The 21,376-nt window shown below is 43.1% G+C and overlaps 1 protein-coding gene across 4 annotated transcripts in view; it reads left to right on the plus strand.

Annotated features, from left to right (window-relative positions):
* The window catches only part of DIAPH2 (diaphanous related formin 2), a 1,573,862-nt gene that overhangs the window by 475,656 nt on the left and 1,076,830 nt on the right, over positions 1 to 21,376 (plus strand). For all 4 annotated transcript variants that reach the window (XM_073598133.1, XM_073598134.1, XM_073598135.1 and 1 more), the window contains 2 exons: positions 15,179 to 15,297; positions 18,334 to 18,398. In XM_073598133.1, coding sequence (XP_073454234.1) covers positions 15,179 to 15,297; positions 18,334 to 18,398 — 184 coding nt within the window. The remainder of the gene's footprint in view (positions 1 to 15,178; positions 15,298 to 18,333; positions 18,399 to 21,376) is intronic.

Consider the following 21,376-nt stretch of genomic DNA (forward strand, 5'->3'; position numbering starts at 1 on the left):
CCTAAAGGCCTCCTCAACCCTGTGTGCGAATAGCTCCAGATCAGCTTTAGTGGGGAGGGAGAGAATAAGAGCCCGCAGATCCTTGTCCCCCATATCATCTCCCACTGCTGAGTGAGGCACTGGACTGGCTGTGCTGGAGGGTGAGGTGGGGGGATGGAGCGAGGGAGATAGGATCTGTGTAGAGGGGATAGGAGAGACTGCACGTGCGGCCTGGTACTTACCGGTCTGCGCCATCTTGGAAGTCCCTGCTGCGGTGTGGCAAGGCTCTGAAAAGTACTGATCCAGGGACCCAGATCGGTTCCTGGAGGTCCGTTGAGGCTGTGGAGATGTCCGCTGTCTGGATGGCATGATTCTGTGCCAAAATCTCTCCAGGAGAGCTGCTGTGAGTGTGATAGTTCAGGTGGGTTCACGGAGCTCCTCCAACAAGCGTCCTCACACGATCATGCTGTGGCCACCTGCTTATTCTGATTTTACTGTACACTGTGAGCTTCTCACAGAGTGCATTAGAATCTAAAGCAAGTCAGATATAGCCCATTTAATTTCCTGACTGAAGGTCATCCAGCATTATCCAGCCAGTTCCTCCTCAATCTGACTGTCCCTGGCCCATTTCTACCATTCATTGGATTTCAGTACTTTCAATCGTGGGGGCTCAATATCACATATGGGTGTTACCTAGGGTGATCTGCATGCAAATGCCTAGGAAAATTTACACATACAGACTGACATCCAAAAAGGCATTTTAACTTTTGCATAAGTTACCCCAAGAGCCCACTGTTTGCCTCAGGACTGTGAGCTCTTAAGAGCAGGACTGAGGCAGGGTGCTGTGATGTTTTTGGGAAGCTATGTACAGCATCCTAGCATCTTAGAGCCCCCATGCCCAAGTCATGATCTGCTTGCATTGCAGAGAGAAACACAAAAACCCTGCCTCTTAATATGCAGGTATTGCCCATGATGCTCATTGGCATCATCATAGAGGCCACCAATGTCTTGGCACTATTGTTTGTATTTCTTTCTCACTAGAATGGAGGGTGTGGGTCCTCGGGCCTACCCTTATGTCTAGGATGTGTGGCAATCAGGTTCCTTCATCCCCTGAACCGGGTGGTTGGTTGGCTTCGACTGACCATGAGGAGAGGTACCTCTCTCAGGCCTTTTGGCTAGGTGAACCAAGTTGAGCCTTGCCCCTATCAGGAGCCTCGTGCCCCAGGTGGTCCGGGTAAGATCCTACTCCTTCGGGTGGGTGGACATGAGACACACCCTTAAGTGCACTTTTTTTCTGTGCTTTTTATATACACTTACTGTAGATGTTTTGTTGATTGGTTGGCTTCGGCTGACCATTAGAAGAGGTTCCACCTCAAGCCTTTTGGCTAGGTGGACCAAGTTGAGCCTTGCCCCTGTCAGGAGCCTCGCATCCCTGGGGCCCTCCTTGGAGGGGGACATGAGACATACCCTTAAGTGCACTTTTTTTGTGTTTTTCACATGCACTTTTGTAAAGTTTATATGTACACTTATGCCCCCTACACACGGTCGGATTTTCCAATGGAAAATGTCCGATCGGAGCGTGTTGTCGGAAATGTGTGGGCTCCATCGGACATTTTCCATCGGATTTTCCGACACACAAAGTTGGAGAGCAGGAGATAAAATTTTCCGACAACAAAATCCGTTGTCGGAAATTCCGATCGTGTGTACACAAATCCGACGGACAAAGTACCACGCATGCTCAGAATAAATAAAGAGATGAACGCTATTGGCCACTGCCCCGTTTATAGTCCCGACGTATGTGTTTTACGTCACCGCGTTTAGAACGATCGGATTTTCCGACAACTTTGTGTGACCGTGTGTCTGCAAGACAAGTTTGAGCCAACATCCGTCGGAAAAAATCCTAGGATTTTGTTGTCGGAATGTCCGAACAAAGTCCGACCGTGTGTATGGGGCATTAGATGTTTTGTTGGTTGTTCGGCTGACCATGAGGAGAAAATACTCCTTTTGGCTAGGTGGCTAGGTGAGGATTTTTTTGCTGCCCCGAGGCTTCGCTGATGAAGTCCCATAGGACGTAATGCGTACAGGGGGAGGAGCTATCTCGCGAACATCACCCGCAGCCATCTCTGGCATACTGCTGCTTCGCATTGCCGTTTCTATTGATCTCTGTTCCTGCGTTTTTTATGTTACGACCATAAGATATTTTTTTTCTTATACTGTGGATTACTTCATTGAATTAACTTTACGGAGAACACTTAGGTTGTGTTTATTTCCATTTTCATATCCGATCTGGGATTATTTGGTTCTATTGGTTACACCTACCAACTGCCTTCATCCCATCTGTGGATACAAGCCTATATGACCTTCTGTCATATGTCAAAGAGTTTGGATTTGTTGGTGGAGCATTAGTCACCCAGAATATTCAATGGATTTGAATTGTGTCTCTCCTCACGAGGTGTCCCTGCATTCTATTCCTGAAGAATTTTACTGTTTTTCTCATACCTGCTTATGGACTCATATATTGCGCTGCACTTATTTTATCTTTTACATGTAATGAAAAGGAAAGGTTTTTTTTTTTTTATTTTGTAAAAATGTAATTAGCATATTGGTGAGGGAGAGGGAGGAACCAAGGAAGGGCAGCATATAGGTAGAATAAACCTCAGCTTTAATGGCAGCCATTAAGTAATTTGAACAGGTGAACCATTTCAGTCAGACTTCCAACTTTCTAAAGTTGAGATCCTCGCATTCTCCAAGTGCTTTAGCATAAATTGTAACTCATATACAGTATTTTCATCTAAAGGGCTTTTAAATGTAATAGTTAGTTAAGCGCTGAGAAACGCCTTTCACTGTGTTACAAGGTTAAATGCTCCAAAGAACAAGAGAAAACAAAGGCCATTTACATTACTTACCTTCAGCGTTCCCAAACACAAGAAGAATGCCATTACATATGACAGAATGTTTTCTGTATTTCTGAAATGCTAGAATTGGAGAACAGATGGTATAAAAAATTCCCTTTTCTTGGGTTTGTAGCTGAATTCTAGGCTAGTAACTGAATACATAGCACACTTTGGAAGTGCTTTTGTTTTAACCTCCCTGGCAGATTTTAGGCGCTGAAAGCGGTACAATTATTTTGCATGGAAATTTGGCGTTTTATATTGTAGGCCTGTAATTCTTAACAATAACGCACTTAAATCTGTCCGCCAAGAGTCTAGAAGATATCCTGGGTATGATGAAGTTCGAAACACAAAAACATAAATTATAATATAATAAATAAATATAAATAATTAAAAAAAATAATATAATAATAATAAAATACATTTCCCCACGATTCACTATCGCTCAATTCTGCAAGTGTTCTAATTTACTATCGCTGTTTTCTAGCTGGTCTAAAGCCACTTTTGATTTAAAGGGACACTTTTTTGGTTGCTATGGACAATCTCCAGTTTCCAGGCAGAAAGAACAGTATATATATATAATATAAAACTGCATGCAGGGCATTGGACAAAGCACTGGGACAAAAGGGATGTGAAATAATTTCATACAGTACTGTAATCTATAAGATTACAGTACTGTATGTGTTATGATTTTTACTTTTTTTAATTTGCCGCCAGGCTCCGCCCCGTGCGTTGCGACGCTTGCAAGGAACGGAGCCTGGCACAGAGAGGCTTCGGAGGAGGACAGAGCCCGCAGACACAGTGGGGGGGACATTGCAGGATCCTGGGGACAAGGTAAGTATACTGCACCATCCTGCAATGTAATCCTGAGTGTGGCTCGGGGTTACCGCTAATGGTGCTGAAATTTAACCCCGAGCCACACTCGGGAATACTGTCAGGGAGGCTGCGAAAGTCTGTTCAGCCAGTCTTGGGACACACCTCAATCAAGAGAGTGACATCTTTAATTTTAAAGTACATAAAACCCATTGAATCACAATCAAACAAAATCCTGCGCCCAACAGTAGTGCAATGGTAATGGAAGAAGCCTGGAATTCCTATGGCTCCCAGTACATGCACAGGCCTTGCTGCCCTCCAAGGGTCAGGGAATACCCAATGGAAACACTGTAAAAAAATGAAGAGAGGGCACACCAACCTTGTGCATTACCCAAGTAATATTAATTCAAATAAAAAAGAAGGAAACATACCCACAAACAAGTGGATAGTAAAAGCATATGAGAATCCACAATGGACAAAAAGCAACCAGGTCACCAGGACTGTGTCTAACACATTGAAAGACCTTCCAGAATTCTGACACATTTCGAGGGGGGATACCCTCTTCCTCAGAGCCAACCTTAAGGAAGGTCGTCTGGCGTGTTGGGCACAGTCCTGGTGACCTGGTTGCTTTTTGTCCATTTTGGACTCTGATACCCTTCAGGTTTGCCCAAGGGTTCCTTGAGCTGTGGCTAACTGTTCTTACATCTGATGGTGCCTGCATAGTTCCAGGGGTAATGCCACTTGGCAGAGCTAGCGGCATCACTACAAGGGTGTCATTCTGGCCATCCCTCTAAGGGTAGCATTCTTCAGACTTACCACCACCAACGTAAGGGGCATTTTCGCAATGACCCCTGAGGAATTAATCTTACCAGGTGTTACCTGAGGTCTGAAAAATATATCAAGGGTTCCCTGACTTCCCTCTGAGGTAAAAAGGTTAAGAAAGGCTGCTCTACACAGTCTCATAGAGAAACATGCACTGCTGAGGCTTTTATCCACCTGCTGTATGCCGGAAAGGGGAGGTGGGGTGTCTCCTGGGATTTTCTGGTGTCAGGAGAGACTGTCAGAAGTGACTCATGCAGATGGCACAGGAATGACAAGGCAGACAGTAATCACGCCCGGTGCTTTAGAAGGATATGCTTTGTTCATAGTTCATTTCAGAGGTTTACAACCCATGTAATTTTACCTGTGATCTTCTTGGTCACTGGACCAGGATGGGGGCACAATGGAGCCCCACAGACACACTCCAAAATCTTGTGAAAAGCCTTGCCAGAACAGAGAAGTCTGTTATATTTTCAAAGGGAAGCCAACTCCATAGTAATACTCATGGTTTTGGAATGGGATGTCCAACAAGCTCATATAGATGTGATAGTCAGGTGTCCATAAAGTAGAAAGCCACCTTCCTAGACAAGTGGGTGATGTTGGAGCCACAAGGTGGGAACAACTCAATATTAATACCCATGGTTTTGGTATTTGACATCCAACAAGCTCATATAGGTGTGATGGTAAGGTGTCCACAAAGTTGAAAGCCTTCCTAGAAGAGTTGGTGATGTTGGAGCCACAAGGTGGGGGCAACTCTATATAAACACCCATCGTTTTAGAATGGGATATCCAACAAGCTCATATAGGTGTGATGGTCAGGTGTCCACAAAGTAGAAAACCTTCCTAGATGAGTGGTTGATGTTAGAGCCACAAAGTAGGGACAACTCTATATTAATACCCGTTGTTTTGGAATGGAATGTCCAACAAGCTCATATGGGTGTAATGGTCAGATGTCCAGAAAGTAGAAAGCCTTCCTAGAAGAGTGGGTGATGTTAGAGCTACAAAATGGGGACACCTCTATAGTAATACCCATGGTTTTGGAATGGGATGTCCAACAAGCTCATATGGGTGTAATAGTCAGGTGTCCACAAAGTAGAAAGCCTTCCTAGAAGAGTGGTGATGTTAGAGTCATAAAGTGGGTACGACTCTGTATTAATACCCATGGTTTTAGAATGGGATGTCCAACAAGTTCACTTAGGTATGATGGTCAGTTATTCATGGGAATTTGCTCCCCTACTGGGAACGAAGGAGAGCCCTGTGTGAGCTACAACTGGCAGCTTACGCAGGGCTATTGATACCCAGCCTGACAGCTTTGATTGGCACAGTGCTGTCAGATGGAGTTCTTTTTTAAAGTAAACCTGTTGAGCTGCCATGAATTTGTAATGCACAGGTTTTCTTTAAAGTGGAACTCCTGTAATTAAAAAAAAAAAAGGAAAAAAGTTTTGCATGGAATGCAAAGAATTAAAAAGTCGAGTTGCTGCCTTTGTCCCTCCCTTCCTCTCCTGGTGTTGGTAGTCATTGGGGAAGGAAGTGATAAATCTCTCCAAGAGCAATTAAAACCTGAAAGAGGATCAATTCCTTCTCCACGCTATCTCAAACTCAAACTTAGCAAGAAAACAAAAAAGTGTAGTTAACTTTTTAACATCTTCCTCCATTACCAATGCATCTGGTAACACGTTGGTACTCTCTGGATTGGCCGCAATCTTATCGCTGTTTTCTCCGGCTTGTTTTTCTATGCATATATGACATGAAGATTGAATTTGCAATGCATTATGTTCATCAAGACTCACAATTCCCGCTGCGTATTTTATTTTTTTTTTCCCCCGAAGGCCACGGTATCACGTGCTGGGGAATCAATAGGTCGTACTGTTGTTATTTTACATCAATTTTGTTAACGTAAATAAAAGAAAATGAAAAAAAATCACCTTGGCTTTATAATGACATTGAAGAACGTTATTGACAGCAATGTGATAAGCATGAAATGGATGTCAAGTATCTCTCATATAAATTGCATCAATATTTATAAGCGTGTCAGTAAGACATGAAGCCATGGAGGGAGGAAGGAGCTCTTAAAGGGCAACTTCATCCAAATAGCTAAGTACACAACTGAAAAACGTAAACCCCAAAACAAAAATTGCATTGAAACCCATCTCTGGAATACATGCACAGTAACTAAAAAATAAGGGTGACCTCGTGATCCTGGGACATTGTCCAGAACACAGCATTATCGAGGTCCAAGGTGCGGGACTGTCCCCACAAATCAGGGACAGTTTGCATCCATGAAAAATAATTGTCACCTTTTTAAAGAAAATATTAATGTGCTTGTTTTGTAAATTGAGCCTAAAGCTTCATGCAGATAGCCAGAAGATAGTGCATGGAGTGTAATTAGCAGGCAAAAGGGAGCCAAAGGTGGAAGAATTGGGCCAAACACACCCCCGGTTCCATTCGCACTAGAACTCTTGAACATCGCAAAAGTTCAGAATCCGAACCCCCTTGAAGTCTATGGGACCCAAACTTGAAAAATCAAAAGTGCCCATTTTGAAGGCTTATATGCAAGTTATTGGCCATAAAAAGGGTATGGGGACCTGGGTATTGCCCTGTGGGACATACGTACTGCCCTGGGGGACATGTATCAATGCAAAGCATATAAAAAAAACAGCAGTGATTTTAATGATGCTTTTTTAGAGGCCCCCCCACAAAGCACCCAACCCATGTTGAGGGCATGTGACTGGTATGGTTCGGGGGGGTTGCTCGCTCATCCCCCCTTTCCTGACCTGCCGGCTCGGATAAGGGTCTGGTATGGATTTGATTTGGGGGGGAACCTACACTGTTTTTTTCCATTTTTTTCTATTGTACAGGCACAGTTCAACATTATCATTATTAGAAAGCCGGTCTGGAGTAACGGTGTACAGTTGATGCCGAAGGCAGTACATGTAGACAAGAAGGGACTTGAAAAGGGTGAAGGAGATCAGCATTCTTGAGATACACAAATAGGAGAAAACACGTGAAAACAATATTTTAAGGGAAAATAACATGTTGAATGTTTCGTACTTCCTTCAAGACAGCATTAAGTCCACTTTCTTGTCCCTTGGTGCTCTTAAAAGCAGCACTGAAGCAGGGTGCTGCAAAGTTTTTGGGGAGCTATGTGCAGCACCCAGCCAACCCCAGCCCCCCCACCCAACCAGCCATGATCTGGCTGCATTGAAGGGAGAAACGCATTACCCATAAAGACCCTGCCTCTAAACATGCAGGTATTGCCCATGATGCCTTCCATGTAGCTACCAGGTGAGGTTCAATAAAATATTTCTTTATTTCATCCAAGGAGTACACATGTTCCAAAAAGGAGCCAACACTATAGTTTTTTAAGCCTATTAAGGCCTTACTCATAGTTTCCCATGATGCCTATTGACATTATTATAGAGGACACCGAGGTCCTCAGTCCACAGGAGCCTAGGTAAGGGATCCAACATGAAACATTTTGTCACCTTCTCCAATGCAGGGCACCCCATTGGCATGCTTGCCAACATTATGTTCCCGTATCCCGACACAGTGTTAACCCCTTCACATGGTCTACATTTTGTCTGCTCACTTTCAAGTTGGCCAAATCGCTCCCACTTTATAGTTTGGTCCCATCAAGACCCTGCCGCTAAATATGCTTTTACTGATGCCCATTTAAGGGGTTGTGAGCAGGATTGCAACGTGTTGTGCTGGTGGCAGAGAACACACAGAGGCCGTAGAGTCAGTACCCTGTTTCCCTGAAAATAAGACCTAGCGTGATTGTTGGTGATGGCTGCAATATAAGCCCTACCCCCCAAATAAGCCCTACCCTGTTTCCCCGAAAATAAGCCCTACCCTGAAAATAAGACCTACAAGGACTTTAACTAGGGCTTATTTGGGGGCTAGGGCTTATGTTGCAGCCATCACCGACAATCACGCTAGGTCTTATTTTCGGGGAAACAGGGTAGCAGCAGTTCTGTAGTTTGAAACATAGACGACAACTTCTGCAATAAGGAGGGGGAATGCAGCCTGGCCAGTCCAACCCTACAGGGAGGCTTGCAAGGTGGAAGTAACGTATTCCCTGCAATTTTCTTACTCCTCTGAAACTTCTCCCTGTCACTAAATGCTGTCCCTGCCAGACGGGGAACCTGTCCTTACACTAACCACCCACAGCCAAATCAGGGGACCAGGGGCTCTTTCCTCACCCAAGATGGCCATGGAGGTCACAAGCAACAACAGCATCCAATTGGACAGCTGTTCCCCTGGTGACCACAGGAAATCATAGAGGAACCAAGTTCCTCACAACTTCCTTCCCCTTCTGCATTGCTGCTTCAGTCAAGTACAGACTGCATCTACCAGCAGAGTAGTTCCCATCAAGACCCCTCCACTTAATATGCAAGGGCCTCCCGCTCATAAGCATGTCCAGTAACCAGAGAATAGGTGCAGAAACTCCCCCCTTCTGAGTGATTTTATTTCTCCGACCCTCTGCCCACCTCCGAGCACCATCCTTTGGTTCCACCCCTACCCATCTCCCAGTACCGCCTCTTTTAGAGAATACAGAGCCAAGTATCATTTTGTAGGGCTAAGTAATTTGTAAGGAATTTATTAATGATAACAAGACTAAATAGATCCCCCACAGCCAGCAGCAATAGACCCCCTCCGCCAGCAACAGAAGATTACCCTAGCAACAGTGGACCCCCACGACAAAATACCGTTCCAGCAACGAAAGACCCCTGGCAGCAATGACAGATCCCAGCAGCCAGCATCAATAGACTCTCCAGCAGTCAACAACAACATACCTTCCCTCAACAGTAGATTAATTCCAGCAACAGCTGACTCCCAAGCAACATAACCCCCCACCTCAGCAACAATAGATCACCACAAAAAATAGAGCCCCTCCAGCAACAATAAATCCCCCAGCAGCCTTCATCAATAGACCCTCCAGCACTCCCCAGCACACCCTGCCATTACAGATATTCAGTGCTGGAGGTGCCGGAACGCCATTCCCCCACGTTCCTGCTGAGAAAATTACAATTATTATAAAAAATATACTTTATTTGTAACAATAAAAAATTATCATAAAAAATTCTTGTTGTATTGCTAATTCAATTCATATACAGGTACAGACACTACCGCTCTACATGTTTCGCTCATTCGAAGCAAAACATGTAGAGCGGTAGTGTCTGTACCTGAATTTTTATGATAATTTTTTATTGTTACAAATAAAGTATATGTTTTATAATAATTCTAATTTTCTATTTTTTGACACCTTTAAAATCCCGCAGCTTTCCTCTTTCTATGCATTCTGTGTGTGTGTATATATATATATATATATATATATATATATATATATATATAGTTATACTTGAAGTCATTATCTGCACAAACTTCACACATTTTTACACCTTTCTTGGTATGCTGCTTATTATCACTGTTCATGTAAATTACACTTTAATTGCCATCGCTCAAAGGAAGTCAAATATTACCTAGAATTTGAGGTTCTCCATCGCACTTATAATGAAGACATCCTTCACTGACGTATGTCTATTTATATCAGCTCCGAAGCAGCTGAAACAGACTTAGGTCCCCGTTCCACATTATTCACATCACACAGGCTCCTAACGCCGGCTGGAAAAGTATCTTTCATCCCTCCGAGACGTGTGCGAGATAACAAAAGGGACAGATGTGAATTTTGAATATTCAAATACAGTCATCTGTAGATACTGCATTGTGCGAAACCATCACCATTTTTCTTCTCCCTCCCATAAAACGAATTTCCAGCCCCAAGTGTCTGTTCCTCCTGACTATTGTTATTTTTTATTATTCGCCAGCTGACGGCGAAACGCTTTTATTGCCGTAGCCTGTATGCTGAGCCTATCTCCTCCCGAAAAAAAAAAACATAGGGCCTTGCATTGTCTTATTCTGAATAGTTCCTCCAAAATGGGATGATTAGATGAAGGACTATAATTTGATTTGACATAATTTTACACACATATAAAAAAAAAAATGTTTCTGTATGAAAATGAGACTTCTGTTGTAGGAAAAATCTTTTTAGAGGCAAGAGAAGGAAGGAAATGTCTATCTTTTCCATTGCAATGAGCAATATTGGAACCATGTATTACATCCAATACAAGCACTGTTGTTATAGTAGAGGCCTTAATGGGCTTAACCCCTTGGAGCCGGCGCCTCTCTGCCCTTTAAGGGGTTTAGGGTACCGGGAGGCGGGGCAGGGCTTATGATCCTGTGACCGCCGTGATTGGCTGTTATAGCAGTCACATGATCGGAAAGCTCTTGATCACAGGTAGCAATTGTGAGCTTTCCGTTAGCAGCCGGTAACTGTAATTGGAGGGTGCAGGGCATGCGCTCTCGGCACAGCTGCATTGACACCAATGAACGCAAATATGCAATCACTCAGGACTAGGGATGGGCTGGCTGTTCGAGTCGAACATGAGTTCGACTCGAACATTGGCTGTTCGCCCCGTTCGCCGAATAGCGAACAATTTGGGGTGTTCGCGGCAAATTTGAAAGCAGCGAACACCCTTTAAAAGTCTATGGGAGAAATCAAAAGTGCTAATTTTAAATGTTAATATGAAAGTTATTGTCATAAAAAGTGTTTGGGGACCTGGGTCCTGCCCCAGGGGACATGTATCAATGCAAAAAAAAGTTTTAAAAATGACCGTTTTTTTTCAGGAGCAGTGATTTTAATAATGCTTAAAGTGAAACAATAAAAGTGAAATATTCCTTTAAATTTCGTACCTGGGGGGTGTCTATAGTATGCCTGTAAAGTAGCGCATGTTTCCCGTGTTTAGAACAGTCCGAGAGCAAAATGACATTTCTAAAGGAAAAAAAGTAATTTAAAACTACTCGCGGCTAAAATGAATTGTCGGTCTCTGCAATACACATAAAAGTCATTGAAAAAAACGATATGGGATTCCCCCACAGTCCATTACCAGGCCCTTTGGGTCTGGTATGAATATTAAGGGGAACCCCGAACCAAAGTGAAAAAAAAAAATTGCGTGGGAGTCCCCCTAAATTTCATACCAGGCCCTTCAGGTCTGGTATGGATATTAAGGGGAACCCCACACCAAAATCTTTAAAAAATGGCGTGGGGGTCCCCCTCAAAACCCATACCAGACCCTTCAGGTCTGGTATGGATTTTAAGGGGAACTCCGTGCCAAAATTTTTTTTCAAAAATGGCGTGGGGTCCCCCCAAAAATCCATACCAGATCCTTATCCGAGCACGCAACCTGGCAGGCCGCAGGAAAAGAAGGAGGGACGAGAGAGCACCCCCCCCTCCTGAACTGTACCAGGCCACATGCCCTCAACATGGGGAGGATGTCCCCATGTTGATGGGGACAAGGGCCTAATCCCCACAACTCTTGCCCGGTGGTTGTGGGGGTATGCGGGCAGGGGGCTTATTGGAATCTGGAAGCCCCCTTTAACAAGGGGACCCCCAGATCCCGCCCCCCCCTGTGTGAATTGGTAATGGGGTACAAATGTAACCCTACCATTTCACATAAAAAGTGTCAAAAATGTTAAAAAAAGACAATAGCTGTTTTTTGACAATTCCTTTATTAATGTCTTCTTCTTTCCCCGCTTCTTCTTCCATCCTCTTCTGGTCTTCTTCCTTCGGTTTTCTTCTTGTTCTTCCCCCGCTTCTTCCTCTATCTTCCTCTGCTTGTTCCTCCGGTCTTCTCCTCCGGCATCTTTCTCCGGTCTTCTCCGGCATCTTCCTCTGCTTCTTCTTCCCCGCTTCACTCTATGGACAATCCGCCTCAATGGGAGTCTCCCGCTGTGTGACGCTTCTGTTCTCCTGACAGCTCTATATAACTGACAGCTCATATAACTGAGGGCGGGGCCACCCGTTGACCCCGTCCCCCTCTTACGCAAGGGGACATCCCTATGACTTTCCCGGGGCGTCAGAGGGGGGCGGGGTCAGCCGTTTACATAAACGGGTGACCCCGTTACAAAAATCACTCCCATTTCTGATTTATTTTGCACACTGTCATCACCCAACACAGCTACACAAGCAGATTTACATGTTGGGTAATAAGCGGTGACCTACCTTCATCTCCAATGGCGGCCAATAGGGATTGGAGGACTATCTAAACATCGGTCATTGGCCAACCTTTAGAGTGCTACACAGTGGCAGATACTGTGAATGCTTCCCACCCCAAGAGGGGGAGAACATTCCGGTGAGTGCAGCCACAATAGGAGCACAGTTAAGACACGGATGCTGTGATCACCTTTGGAATTGGAATTTATCAGGGATACCTTTTTTCACCAGCACAGAAGCACTTTATTGTACACAAATTAATAAGTGGGACTATAATGCATGTTTTTTATGGGACTAATTTGTCCCTTCTTTTTGAAATCTAAGTTTAATAATTTATTCTCACTATTGTCGCGAACTTTGCAATTTTTATGTATATTTATAATCACATATAGATTATCAATAAGGTTTTGAGATATTTATGGCTCATGTTGAAAGTTCCAGTGTATGGTAATGTAGTAGTACACGTTCACATATTCACTCAAATACATACCTTCTTTCTTTTTATATTCTTTATTTATTCACGTTTATCACAAAATAGAGTGTATATGAATAGGTGCATGACACCACAGAACAGCGCCATATCTACTTCATTTCCTTTTCACAAGCTTGGGTATGCTTTAAATTTTAATTTGGCTTCATCTCATTTAATAAGCAAAGGGCCGATTAAGGTGTGTTAATGCATGCGCCTTATGTCGTGTTAATGTGACTTGTGCTAAGGCAGGCCATTCATTACACAAGTGCTGCCAATGCACCACAGGGGATGGAAAAAAATGCATGAACGTTTTTTTGTTTGTTTGATTTTTTTGTTAAACAAAGCAGTGCACCACCACACAAAGGATTTGCATTGTAGTGTGCTGCGGTGTTGGGTTTTACTGTTGCCTTTTGAAAAATGAATATGCTCTACCCTTATAAATGAACCCTAGTATGTAAGATTGTTATTGGAAACATACAGAAAGATCTATACAATTTACAAATATGTTAATACCATTCAAAATGTTACTCTATATAGCAGCCATTCTCAACCAAGGTTCCATGGAGCCCTAAGGTTCCACCAGAGGTTGCTGGATGTTCTTTGAGCTGTGGCTGATTTACCTCCCATTTAATGGTTTCTGCATAGTTCTGGATCCAATGACACCTATGCTCTTTTTCAGCTGTCTGTAAAGATGGCATTATGGCCACCACTGTAAGGAGGACATTCTTCCCACTGATCACCAATGTAAAGGACATTTTTTTCTCTGACTCCTGATAAATTAATTTCAGCAGGGGTTCCCAGAAACCTTAAAATTATTTCAGAAAGATATATACTACTTACAAATATGTTAATATCATCCAAAATGTTACTTCGAAAAGCACCCCATTCTCAACCATGGTTCCATGAAACCCTAGGGTTCTTCCAGAGGTTGCTAGAGGTTCCTTGAGCTGTGGTTTTGACCTCCCATCTGTCTGAGTCCGAAAAGCACCCCATTCTCAACCATGGTTCCATGAAACCCTAGGGTTCTTCCAGTGGTTGCTAGGGGTTCCTTGAGCTGTGGTTTTGACCTCCCATCTGATGGGGCCTGGAGGTCCAACACCATTTTGGCAAATGTTTTTAGTGGTCTGTAAAGGGGGGATTCTAACCACCACTGTAAAGGGGAGCATTTTTTGCACTGCCCACTGTCAGAAACCATGAAATCAGACCGAGACAGAAGTACAGTTAAATCACACTTGTTAAATAATAAAGGTAAATAGAACAAACGTAGCCAAAATGTAGCCAGAGTTCAGGAATCGGAACGGATAGTCAGGCAAGTCAAACGTCAGGGAGCCGGAGATGAGCGTAGTAAAACAGCAAACAGGATCTGGAGCCAGAAGGGATGTCAGCCAAGCAAGCCTTTTAACAGGAATGCAGGAGAGCGTCTCTGTGATGTTGACTAAGGCGAAGGCAGAGATCCTCTAGGCTGGATGGCTTAAGTAGGCAGGACTGAGGAGCAGGATATCATCAACAGCTAAGTAACTGTGGAGAGATAGGAGCTGGCAATTAGCTGACAGCTGAGCGGCCAGCTCAGAGAAGGAAGGGCTGAGCCCAGCCCTGATACCCACCAAGGTAAGTGGCATTGTTCCCACTGACCCAAGATGAATTTATTTTAGCAGACGCTCCCTGAGATCTTAAAACTATTTCCGAAAGATATAAACTACTTACAACTATGTTAATAGCATCCAAAATGTTCCTCTTTAAAGCAGACATTCTCAACCATGGTTCCTTACGGTTCCTCCAGAGGTTGCTAGAGGTTCCTTGAGCTGTAGCTATTTGACCTCCCATCTGATGAGGCCTGGAGGTCCAACACCACTTGGCAAATCTTTTAAGCGGTCAGTAAGGGCAGAATTTTGACCTCCACTGTAAAGGGGAACATTTTTTGCACTGCCCACCAAGGTAAATGGCATTGTTTCCACTGGCCCATGACAAATTCATTTTAGCGGGGATAGCCTGAGATCTGAAAATGATTTCAAGGGTTCCTCTGATGTAAAGAAGGTTTGAGAAAGGCAGCCTCATATACTATGTATAAATTAACCTTAATACACAACAGGACATTACACCTTATAGTATCTTTGCTTAACGTTAATGTATTCTCATTTTGTTTACCATTAGACCTCAGTACTACAAAGTGCTTGATGAGTGCGTCGGCCAGGTTGTATTGCAATGCGGAGGAATGGATCCCGACTTTAAGTACAAAGGGAGGCTGGATGTGGATTTTTCTCATTTAATAGGTGAGCGACTAAAAAAAAAAAAACAAAAGCCTTAACCCAAATAATATTGATAATCACATGCATTCTAATTTTCCAGTTCAGTTCAATAAAATGTCTGAGTCTATTTTTTGAATCACCTGACTCTATGCAGTCCAATGTCCCACACCTACTTGCAAATCATGCGTTTGGACCTCAGAGATTTGCACTTAAAATGTCAAGTCCCAACATGCATCCAGCTGGCAGGAGGAGCTAGGACTGGGAGCCAGATACTGGGAAATCTTTGGCTGCCAAGTTTCAGATAAATGAATTCTTGCACTCAAAATGGAGGTAATGCACACCTGACATTTAAATATGCAATTTGCATGAATTGGTAGGGGACTTGTCAGCATTACTAAATTACGTTTTTAGTATTTAAAATATGAATATTTAACATTTATTTTATTGAATACTACTTTTTTTTCTTATCATGGATTTTAAATAAATAAATAATAAGTCCAAATACACCAGTCAGCCCTAACGCTTTTGCCATTGACAGGTAAAGTGAATAACATTATTTATCTTGTGACAATGGCAACTGGACCGACCCTGAATGGACTGCGTTACAGGGGGAGATTTACTAAAATTGGAGTGGGCAGCTCTGCATAGATACCAGGTTTTATTGTCAAAGCCTAATTGAACAAGCTGAAGTTAGAAGCTGATTGGTTACCATGCACAGATTCTAAGAGCTCTAGTTTTTAGTAAATGCCCCCAACAGGGTCAGAAGATCTATAAGGCACAATGATCAGCACAATAGAGCAGAGAAAATATGGCTGCCCCAAATACATAGCCATTGATGGAGCCCACATATAAACAAAGGTTTTTTCTTTTATTTTAAACAAAATGATCCTATCACTTTGACCAGAAGTCTCCAAACGTTCCAAGCAAAGGGACAGTTCACTGTCCTTCAGGCTATAGGGGGACCGGACTGTGGCCAGAGGGAGTAGAAAATGCCCTGGCATCGGCACCCCATCACTGGTTTTAATGGGATAAATAGTGCCTCGTTCTTGATAATAAATCATTTGGGTACACACACATATATATATATATATATATATATATATATACACATATACATATATATACCCTGTTTCCCCGAAAATAAGACCTAGCGTGATTGTCGGTGATGGCTGCAATATAAGCCCTAGCCCCCAAATAAGCCCTAGTTCAAGTCCTTGTAGGCTTATTTTTGGGGAAACAGGGTAGGGCTTATTTGGGGGTAGGGCTTATATTGCAGCCATCACTGACAATCAAGCTAGGTCTTATTTTCGGGGAAACAGGGTGTATATATATATAAAACACAAAACTGGTTTAAAGGCACTCAGCGTTTCAAAGTTTACTCCATCTTTCTCAAGACCATCTTGCAAGACCTGTGAGTGTCTCTAAACCAGTTTTGGATTTATATGGATTTACTTCTGGGTGAGCACCTGGGCATCTACTTCAAGCATAGAGTGCCATGGCTACCCTTGGAACTAATCATTGGCGGCCCGTCCAACAGGGGCGCCACCCTCCCTAATCCATGCGCCCGACCCCTAATCGCCATGCAGGGCACCGGACGCATGGATTTCAATGTAGGTTTTTTAATTTAATTTTTTTAATTGAAGCACGTCATTAGAGCCTGAGGCTCTAATAGGCTTCAAAAAAGGGTGGGCTCGGGGTGCAGAGTACTGCGCCCTGAGCCCACCCACTCATGTGATAATGGCGAATGAATATTCGCTAATATCTTCCAGCTTTTCCTCCTGGCCAATCCGGAAGACGATCCTGAGACTCGATTGGCCGGGAGTCTTAGGATGGGTCTTAGGACCCGCCTCCTGTTCGGCTCAGAGGAGAAGCAAGGGCCCTGACAGCAGCAGACTTTCCTAGGAGCCCTGCCCCGGATTCAGCAGAGCATTTCCACCTCGTCCTCCTCCCCACACCTCTTCCGCAGTAAGGTAAGGCCATGGGGGGGTGGTGCGGATGATGGTGTTAGTGCGAGAGGATCGAGCGCCGGGGGGTGGGGGGAGTGTGTAGTGTGAGTGAGGGGGCCAGGTCTGTTTGCCGCCCCCTCACAGAATTTTGACCACCAGCCGCCACTGGAACTAATTATATATAACAAAACATTACAAATACTTTTTTTCCCTCTTTTTTAGAAGTAATCTCATACCCTCTATTCTCAGCTGCATAAGGAATTCAGAGGGCAGGAGGAGGAGGAGAAACAGCAGCTTACTGATCTTCTCAGTGAATGGCTGTGCAGAGGGGGGGGTGTCAGGACAAATCATTGGAGGAGGACAAGCTGAGTTCCCAGCACAGCCAGAAAACTGACCATGCTGCCCTCCTATGCTTAGTGTGGTCAGTTGTTAATAGGAAAGCAGAGGGAACTGTCCGGAACGCCAGGAATATCACACAAAGGAAGCAATGCAAAGAGAACAGGTAAAGGACAAAATGTACCCCCTACTAGAAATGGGACTTTATAGGCTCGAAAAGCGTACACCGTATGAAATATTAAAATTCAATGTTTATTAAGTGTCAAAAAAAATGAATTAAAATGGCTTCTTTGGGTTGCTTGCTAAGAAACCTTTTTTAATTCATTTTTTGATACTTAATAAATATTGAATTTCATATGGTTGTTCACTTTTTGAGCCTATAAAGTCCCATTTTTAGTAGGGGGTATATTTTGTCCTCTACAATCACAAGGGATGTGGCCATAGTAAGCAGATCAATCAACCTCATTTTTATGCATACAAAGAGAACAGCTTTTGTTGAGTAACCAGATTAAATTACGTGTTTTTTTTTTTTCGTTTTTTTTTTCCCTCATTCACATGTATATCTTAAAAAGTTATTACTACAGTCGGTTCGTAAAGACCTAAATCTGCATATAGGAAAATAACGCATGTGCTCTTTGCACCAGCTTCATACGTTTTCCAGTCCAGGTTATGAAACAATAAAGACAGTCTGATTTGGTTGCTATTTTGTAATTCACACAATTCTGAACACATTAATAAATGGCGTTAATCATAGCAATGTCTCTCTCTTTCTCAATAGACTCATTGGTTGACAAGGCCAAAGTGGAAGAGAGTGAGCAGAAAGCCACCGAGTTCTCCAAGAAGGTGAGGTGATAAATCTTGGTCCACTGAAGCACAGACAATTGGTTTCCTATGATCGGGACACTTTGTGAAAGGCTTTTCTTTTTTTTTTTTTTTTTTCTTCTTCTTCTCCGGTTGGAGACGGCTATTGATTTGATGCTCTGGTCAATGTCTCACAGCCTTTTAATGTGATCCTTGTCAGTAACACAAAGGTCATTATTGATGTACCAGGTCGGAATCTTGAAGGAATGAATCATATTTATTTAACTCAAATATCCTCCTCCAAGGATAACTATCATGAGACGTTTCTATGAATTAAATATAGCGAAACCTTGGCACCCCAGATGGTTTGGAACTACATTTCCCATGATGCTCCACTACACTGCAGAGTGAATGAGCATCATGGAAAATGTAGTTCCAAAACATCAGGGGTTCCAAGGTTCGCCATCACTGGTCTACACCATTGTAATGTCATCCCGTTTTTTTTTTTGTATTTATTATTACTAGAACACCATTCTTTTACTCTTGGTGTTTCAGGTTCTGGGTGATGACAATGGGAAGTTCCATGTTTGATGCTGAATTTATTTGTCCCCACTGTGAGGGCATTCATGGAAGTTCTTTACAGGTGGTCAACCTTTGATGATGGTTTAAGATGGAAATGGAAACCTATTAGTATAGGATATCAGGGTTTGTCCACATTGACTAAAATTCCTGCCTCCGTACTTCCAGAAATATTGTACGTTTGACCAGCACTTGGAGACCCTCCAGGAATGAGTACAAAGCTGTGTGGAGCTATAAAATGACCTGGATACATTAGCTGAAAACATGACATAAAATAAAAAACATTACAAAAAACTTTGGCCTTGGGCTCTGATGTTAGGGGCAGGTGACGTCACCACGCCTAATTTCAGCCTGTTACAGGAATGCATTCTTCCGGGAGGCAATGGTGAAGAAAGGTGATGTCTCCTACCCCTCATGGAAGCTGGGGCCAAAGAAAGTATTTTTTATTTTTTCTGTAAACGTTTTTTGTAAAATCTTTATTAACTTCATCATGTTTTATGCTATTTGTGGGGGCTGTCTATAAAATGGGCTGCTTTGAAAGAGGATTACATGTCACCTTTTCTCCTTTTGCCTGGTCTATGTGACAGTAAACATAGAGCAATGCACTGCGAAGGTACATAAATGCAAAAGAGGGCGACACGGTAGGTGAACACGGATATGTGTGTGTATAGATATACTATGTGTGTGTGAGTATATACAGTATCTCACAAAAGTGAGTACACTCCTCACATTTTTGTAAATATTTTATCATATCTTTTCATGTGACAACACTGAAAAAATGACACTTTGCTACAATGTAAAGTAGTGAGTGTACAGCTTGTATAACAGTGTAAATTTGATGTCCCCTCAAAATAACTCAACACACAGCCATTAATGTCTAAACCTCTATCAACAAAAGTGAGTACACCCCTAAGTAAAAATGTCCAATTTGGGCCCAAATTGTCAATATTTTGTGTGGCCACCATTATTTTCTAGCACTGCCTTAACCCTCTTGGGCATGGAGTTCACCAGAGCTTCACAGGTTGCCACTGGAGTCCTCTTCCACTCCTCCATGATGACATCACAGAGCTGGTGGATGTTAGAGACCTTGTGCTCCTCCACCTTCCATTTGAGGATGCCCCACAGATGCTCAATAGGGTTTAGGTCTGGAGACATGCTTGGCCAGTCCATCACCTTTACCCTCAGCTTCTTTATCAAGGCAGTTGTTGTCTTGGAGGTGTGTTTGGGGTCATTATCATGTTGGAATACTGTCCTGCGACCCAGTCTCTGAAGGGAGGAGATCATGCTCTGCTTCAGTATGTCACAGTACATGTTGGCATTCATGGTTCCCTCAATGAACTGTAGCTCCCCAGTGCCGGCAGCACTCATGCAGCCCCAGACCATGACAATCCCACCACCATGCTTGACTGTAGGCAAGACACACTTGTCTTTGTACTCCTCACCTGGTTGCCGCCACACATGCTTGATACCATCTTAACCAGTTTATCTTGGTCTCATCAGACCACAGGACATGGTTCCCGTAATCCATGTCCTTAGTCTGCTTGTCTTTAGCAAACTGTTTGCAGGTTTTCTTGTGCATCATCTTTAGAAGAGGCTTCCTTTTGGGATGACAGCCATGCAGACCAATTTGGTGCAGCGTGCGGCGTATGGTCTGAGCACTGACAGGCTGACCCCCCACCCCTTCAACCTCTGCAGCAATGCTGGCAGCACTCATATGTCTATTTCCCAAAGACAACCTCTGGATATGATGCTGATCACGTGCACTCAACTTCTTTGTTTGATCATGGCGAGGCCTGTTCTGAGTGGAACCTGTCCTGTTATACCGCTGTATGGTCTTAGCCACCATGCTGCAGCTCAGTTTCAGGGTCTTGGCAATCTTCTTATAGCCTAGGCCATCTTTATGTAGAGCAACAATTCTTTTTTTCAGATCCTCAGAGAGTTCTTTGCCATGAGGTGCCATGTTGAACTCCCAGTGACCAGTATGAGAGAGTGAGAGCGATAACACCTAATTTAACACACCTGCTCCCCATTCACACCTGAGACCTTGTAACACTAACGAGTCACATGACACGGGGGAGGGAAAATGGCTAATTGGGCCCAATTTGGAAATTTTCACTTAGGGGTGTACTCACTTTTGTTGCCAGCGGTTTAGACATTAATGGCTGTGTGTTGAATTTGAGTGGACAGCAAATTTACACTGATATACAAGCTGTACGCTCACTACTTTACATTGTAGCAAAGTGTCATTTCTTCAGTGTTGTCACATGAAAAGATAGAAGAAAATATTTACAAAAATGTGAAGGGTGTACTCACTTTTGTGAGATACTGTGTTTATATATATCTATATATATATCTATATATAGATATATATATAGATATATATATATATATATATATATATATATATATATATATATATATATATATATATATATATATAT

The sequence above is a fragment of the Aquarana catesbeiana genome, linkage group LG09, assembly GCF_042186555.1.
Source record: "Aquarana catesbeiana isolate 2022-GZ linkage group LG09, ASM4218655v1, whole genome shotgun sequence".
In the NCBI taxonomy this organism is placed as follows: Eukaryota; Metazoa; Chordata; class Amphibia; order Anura; family Ranidae; genus Aquarana; species Aquarana catesbeiana.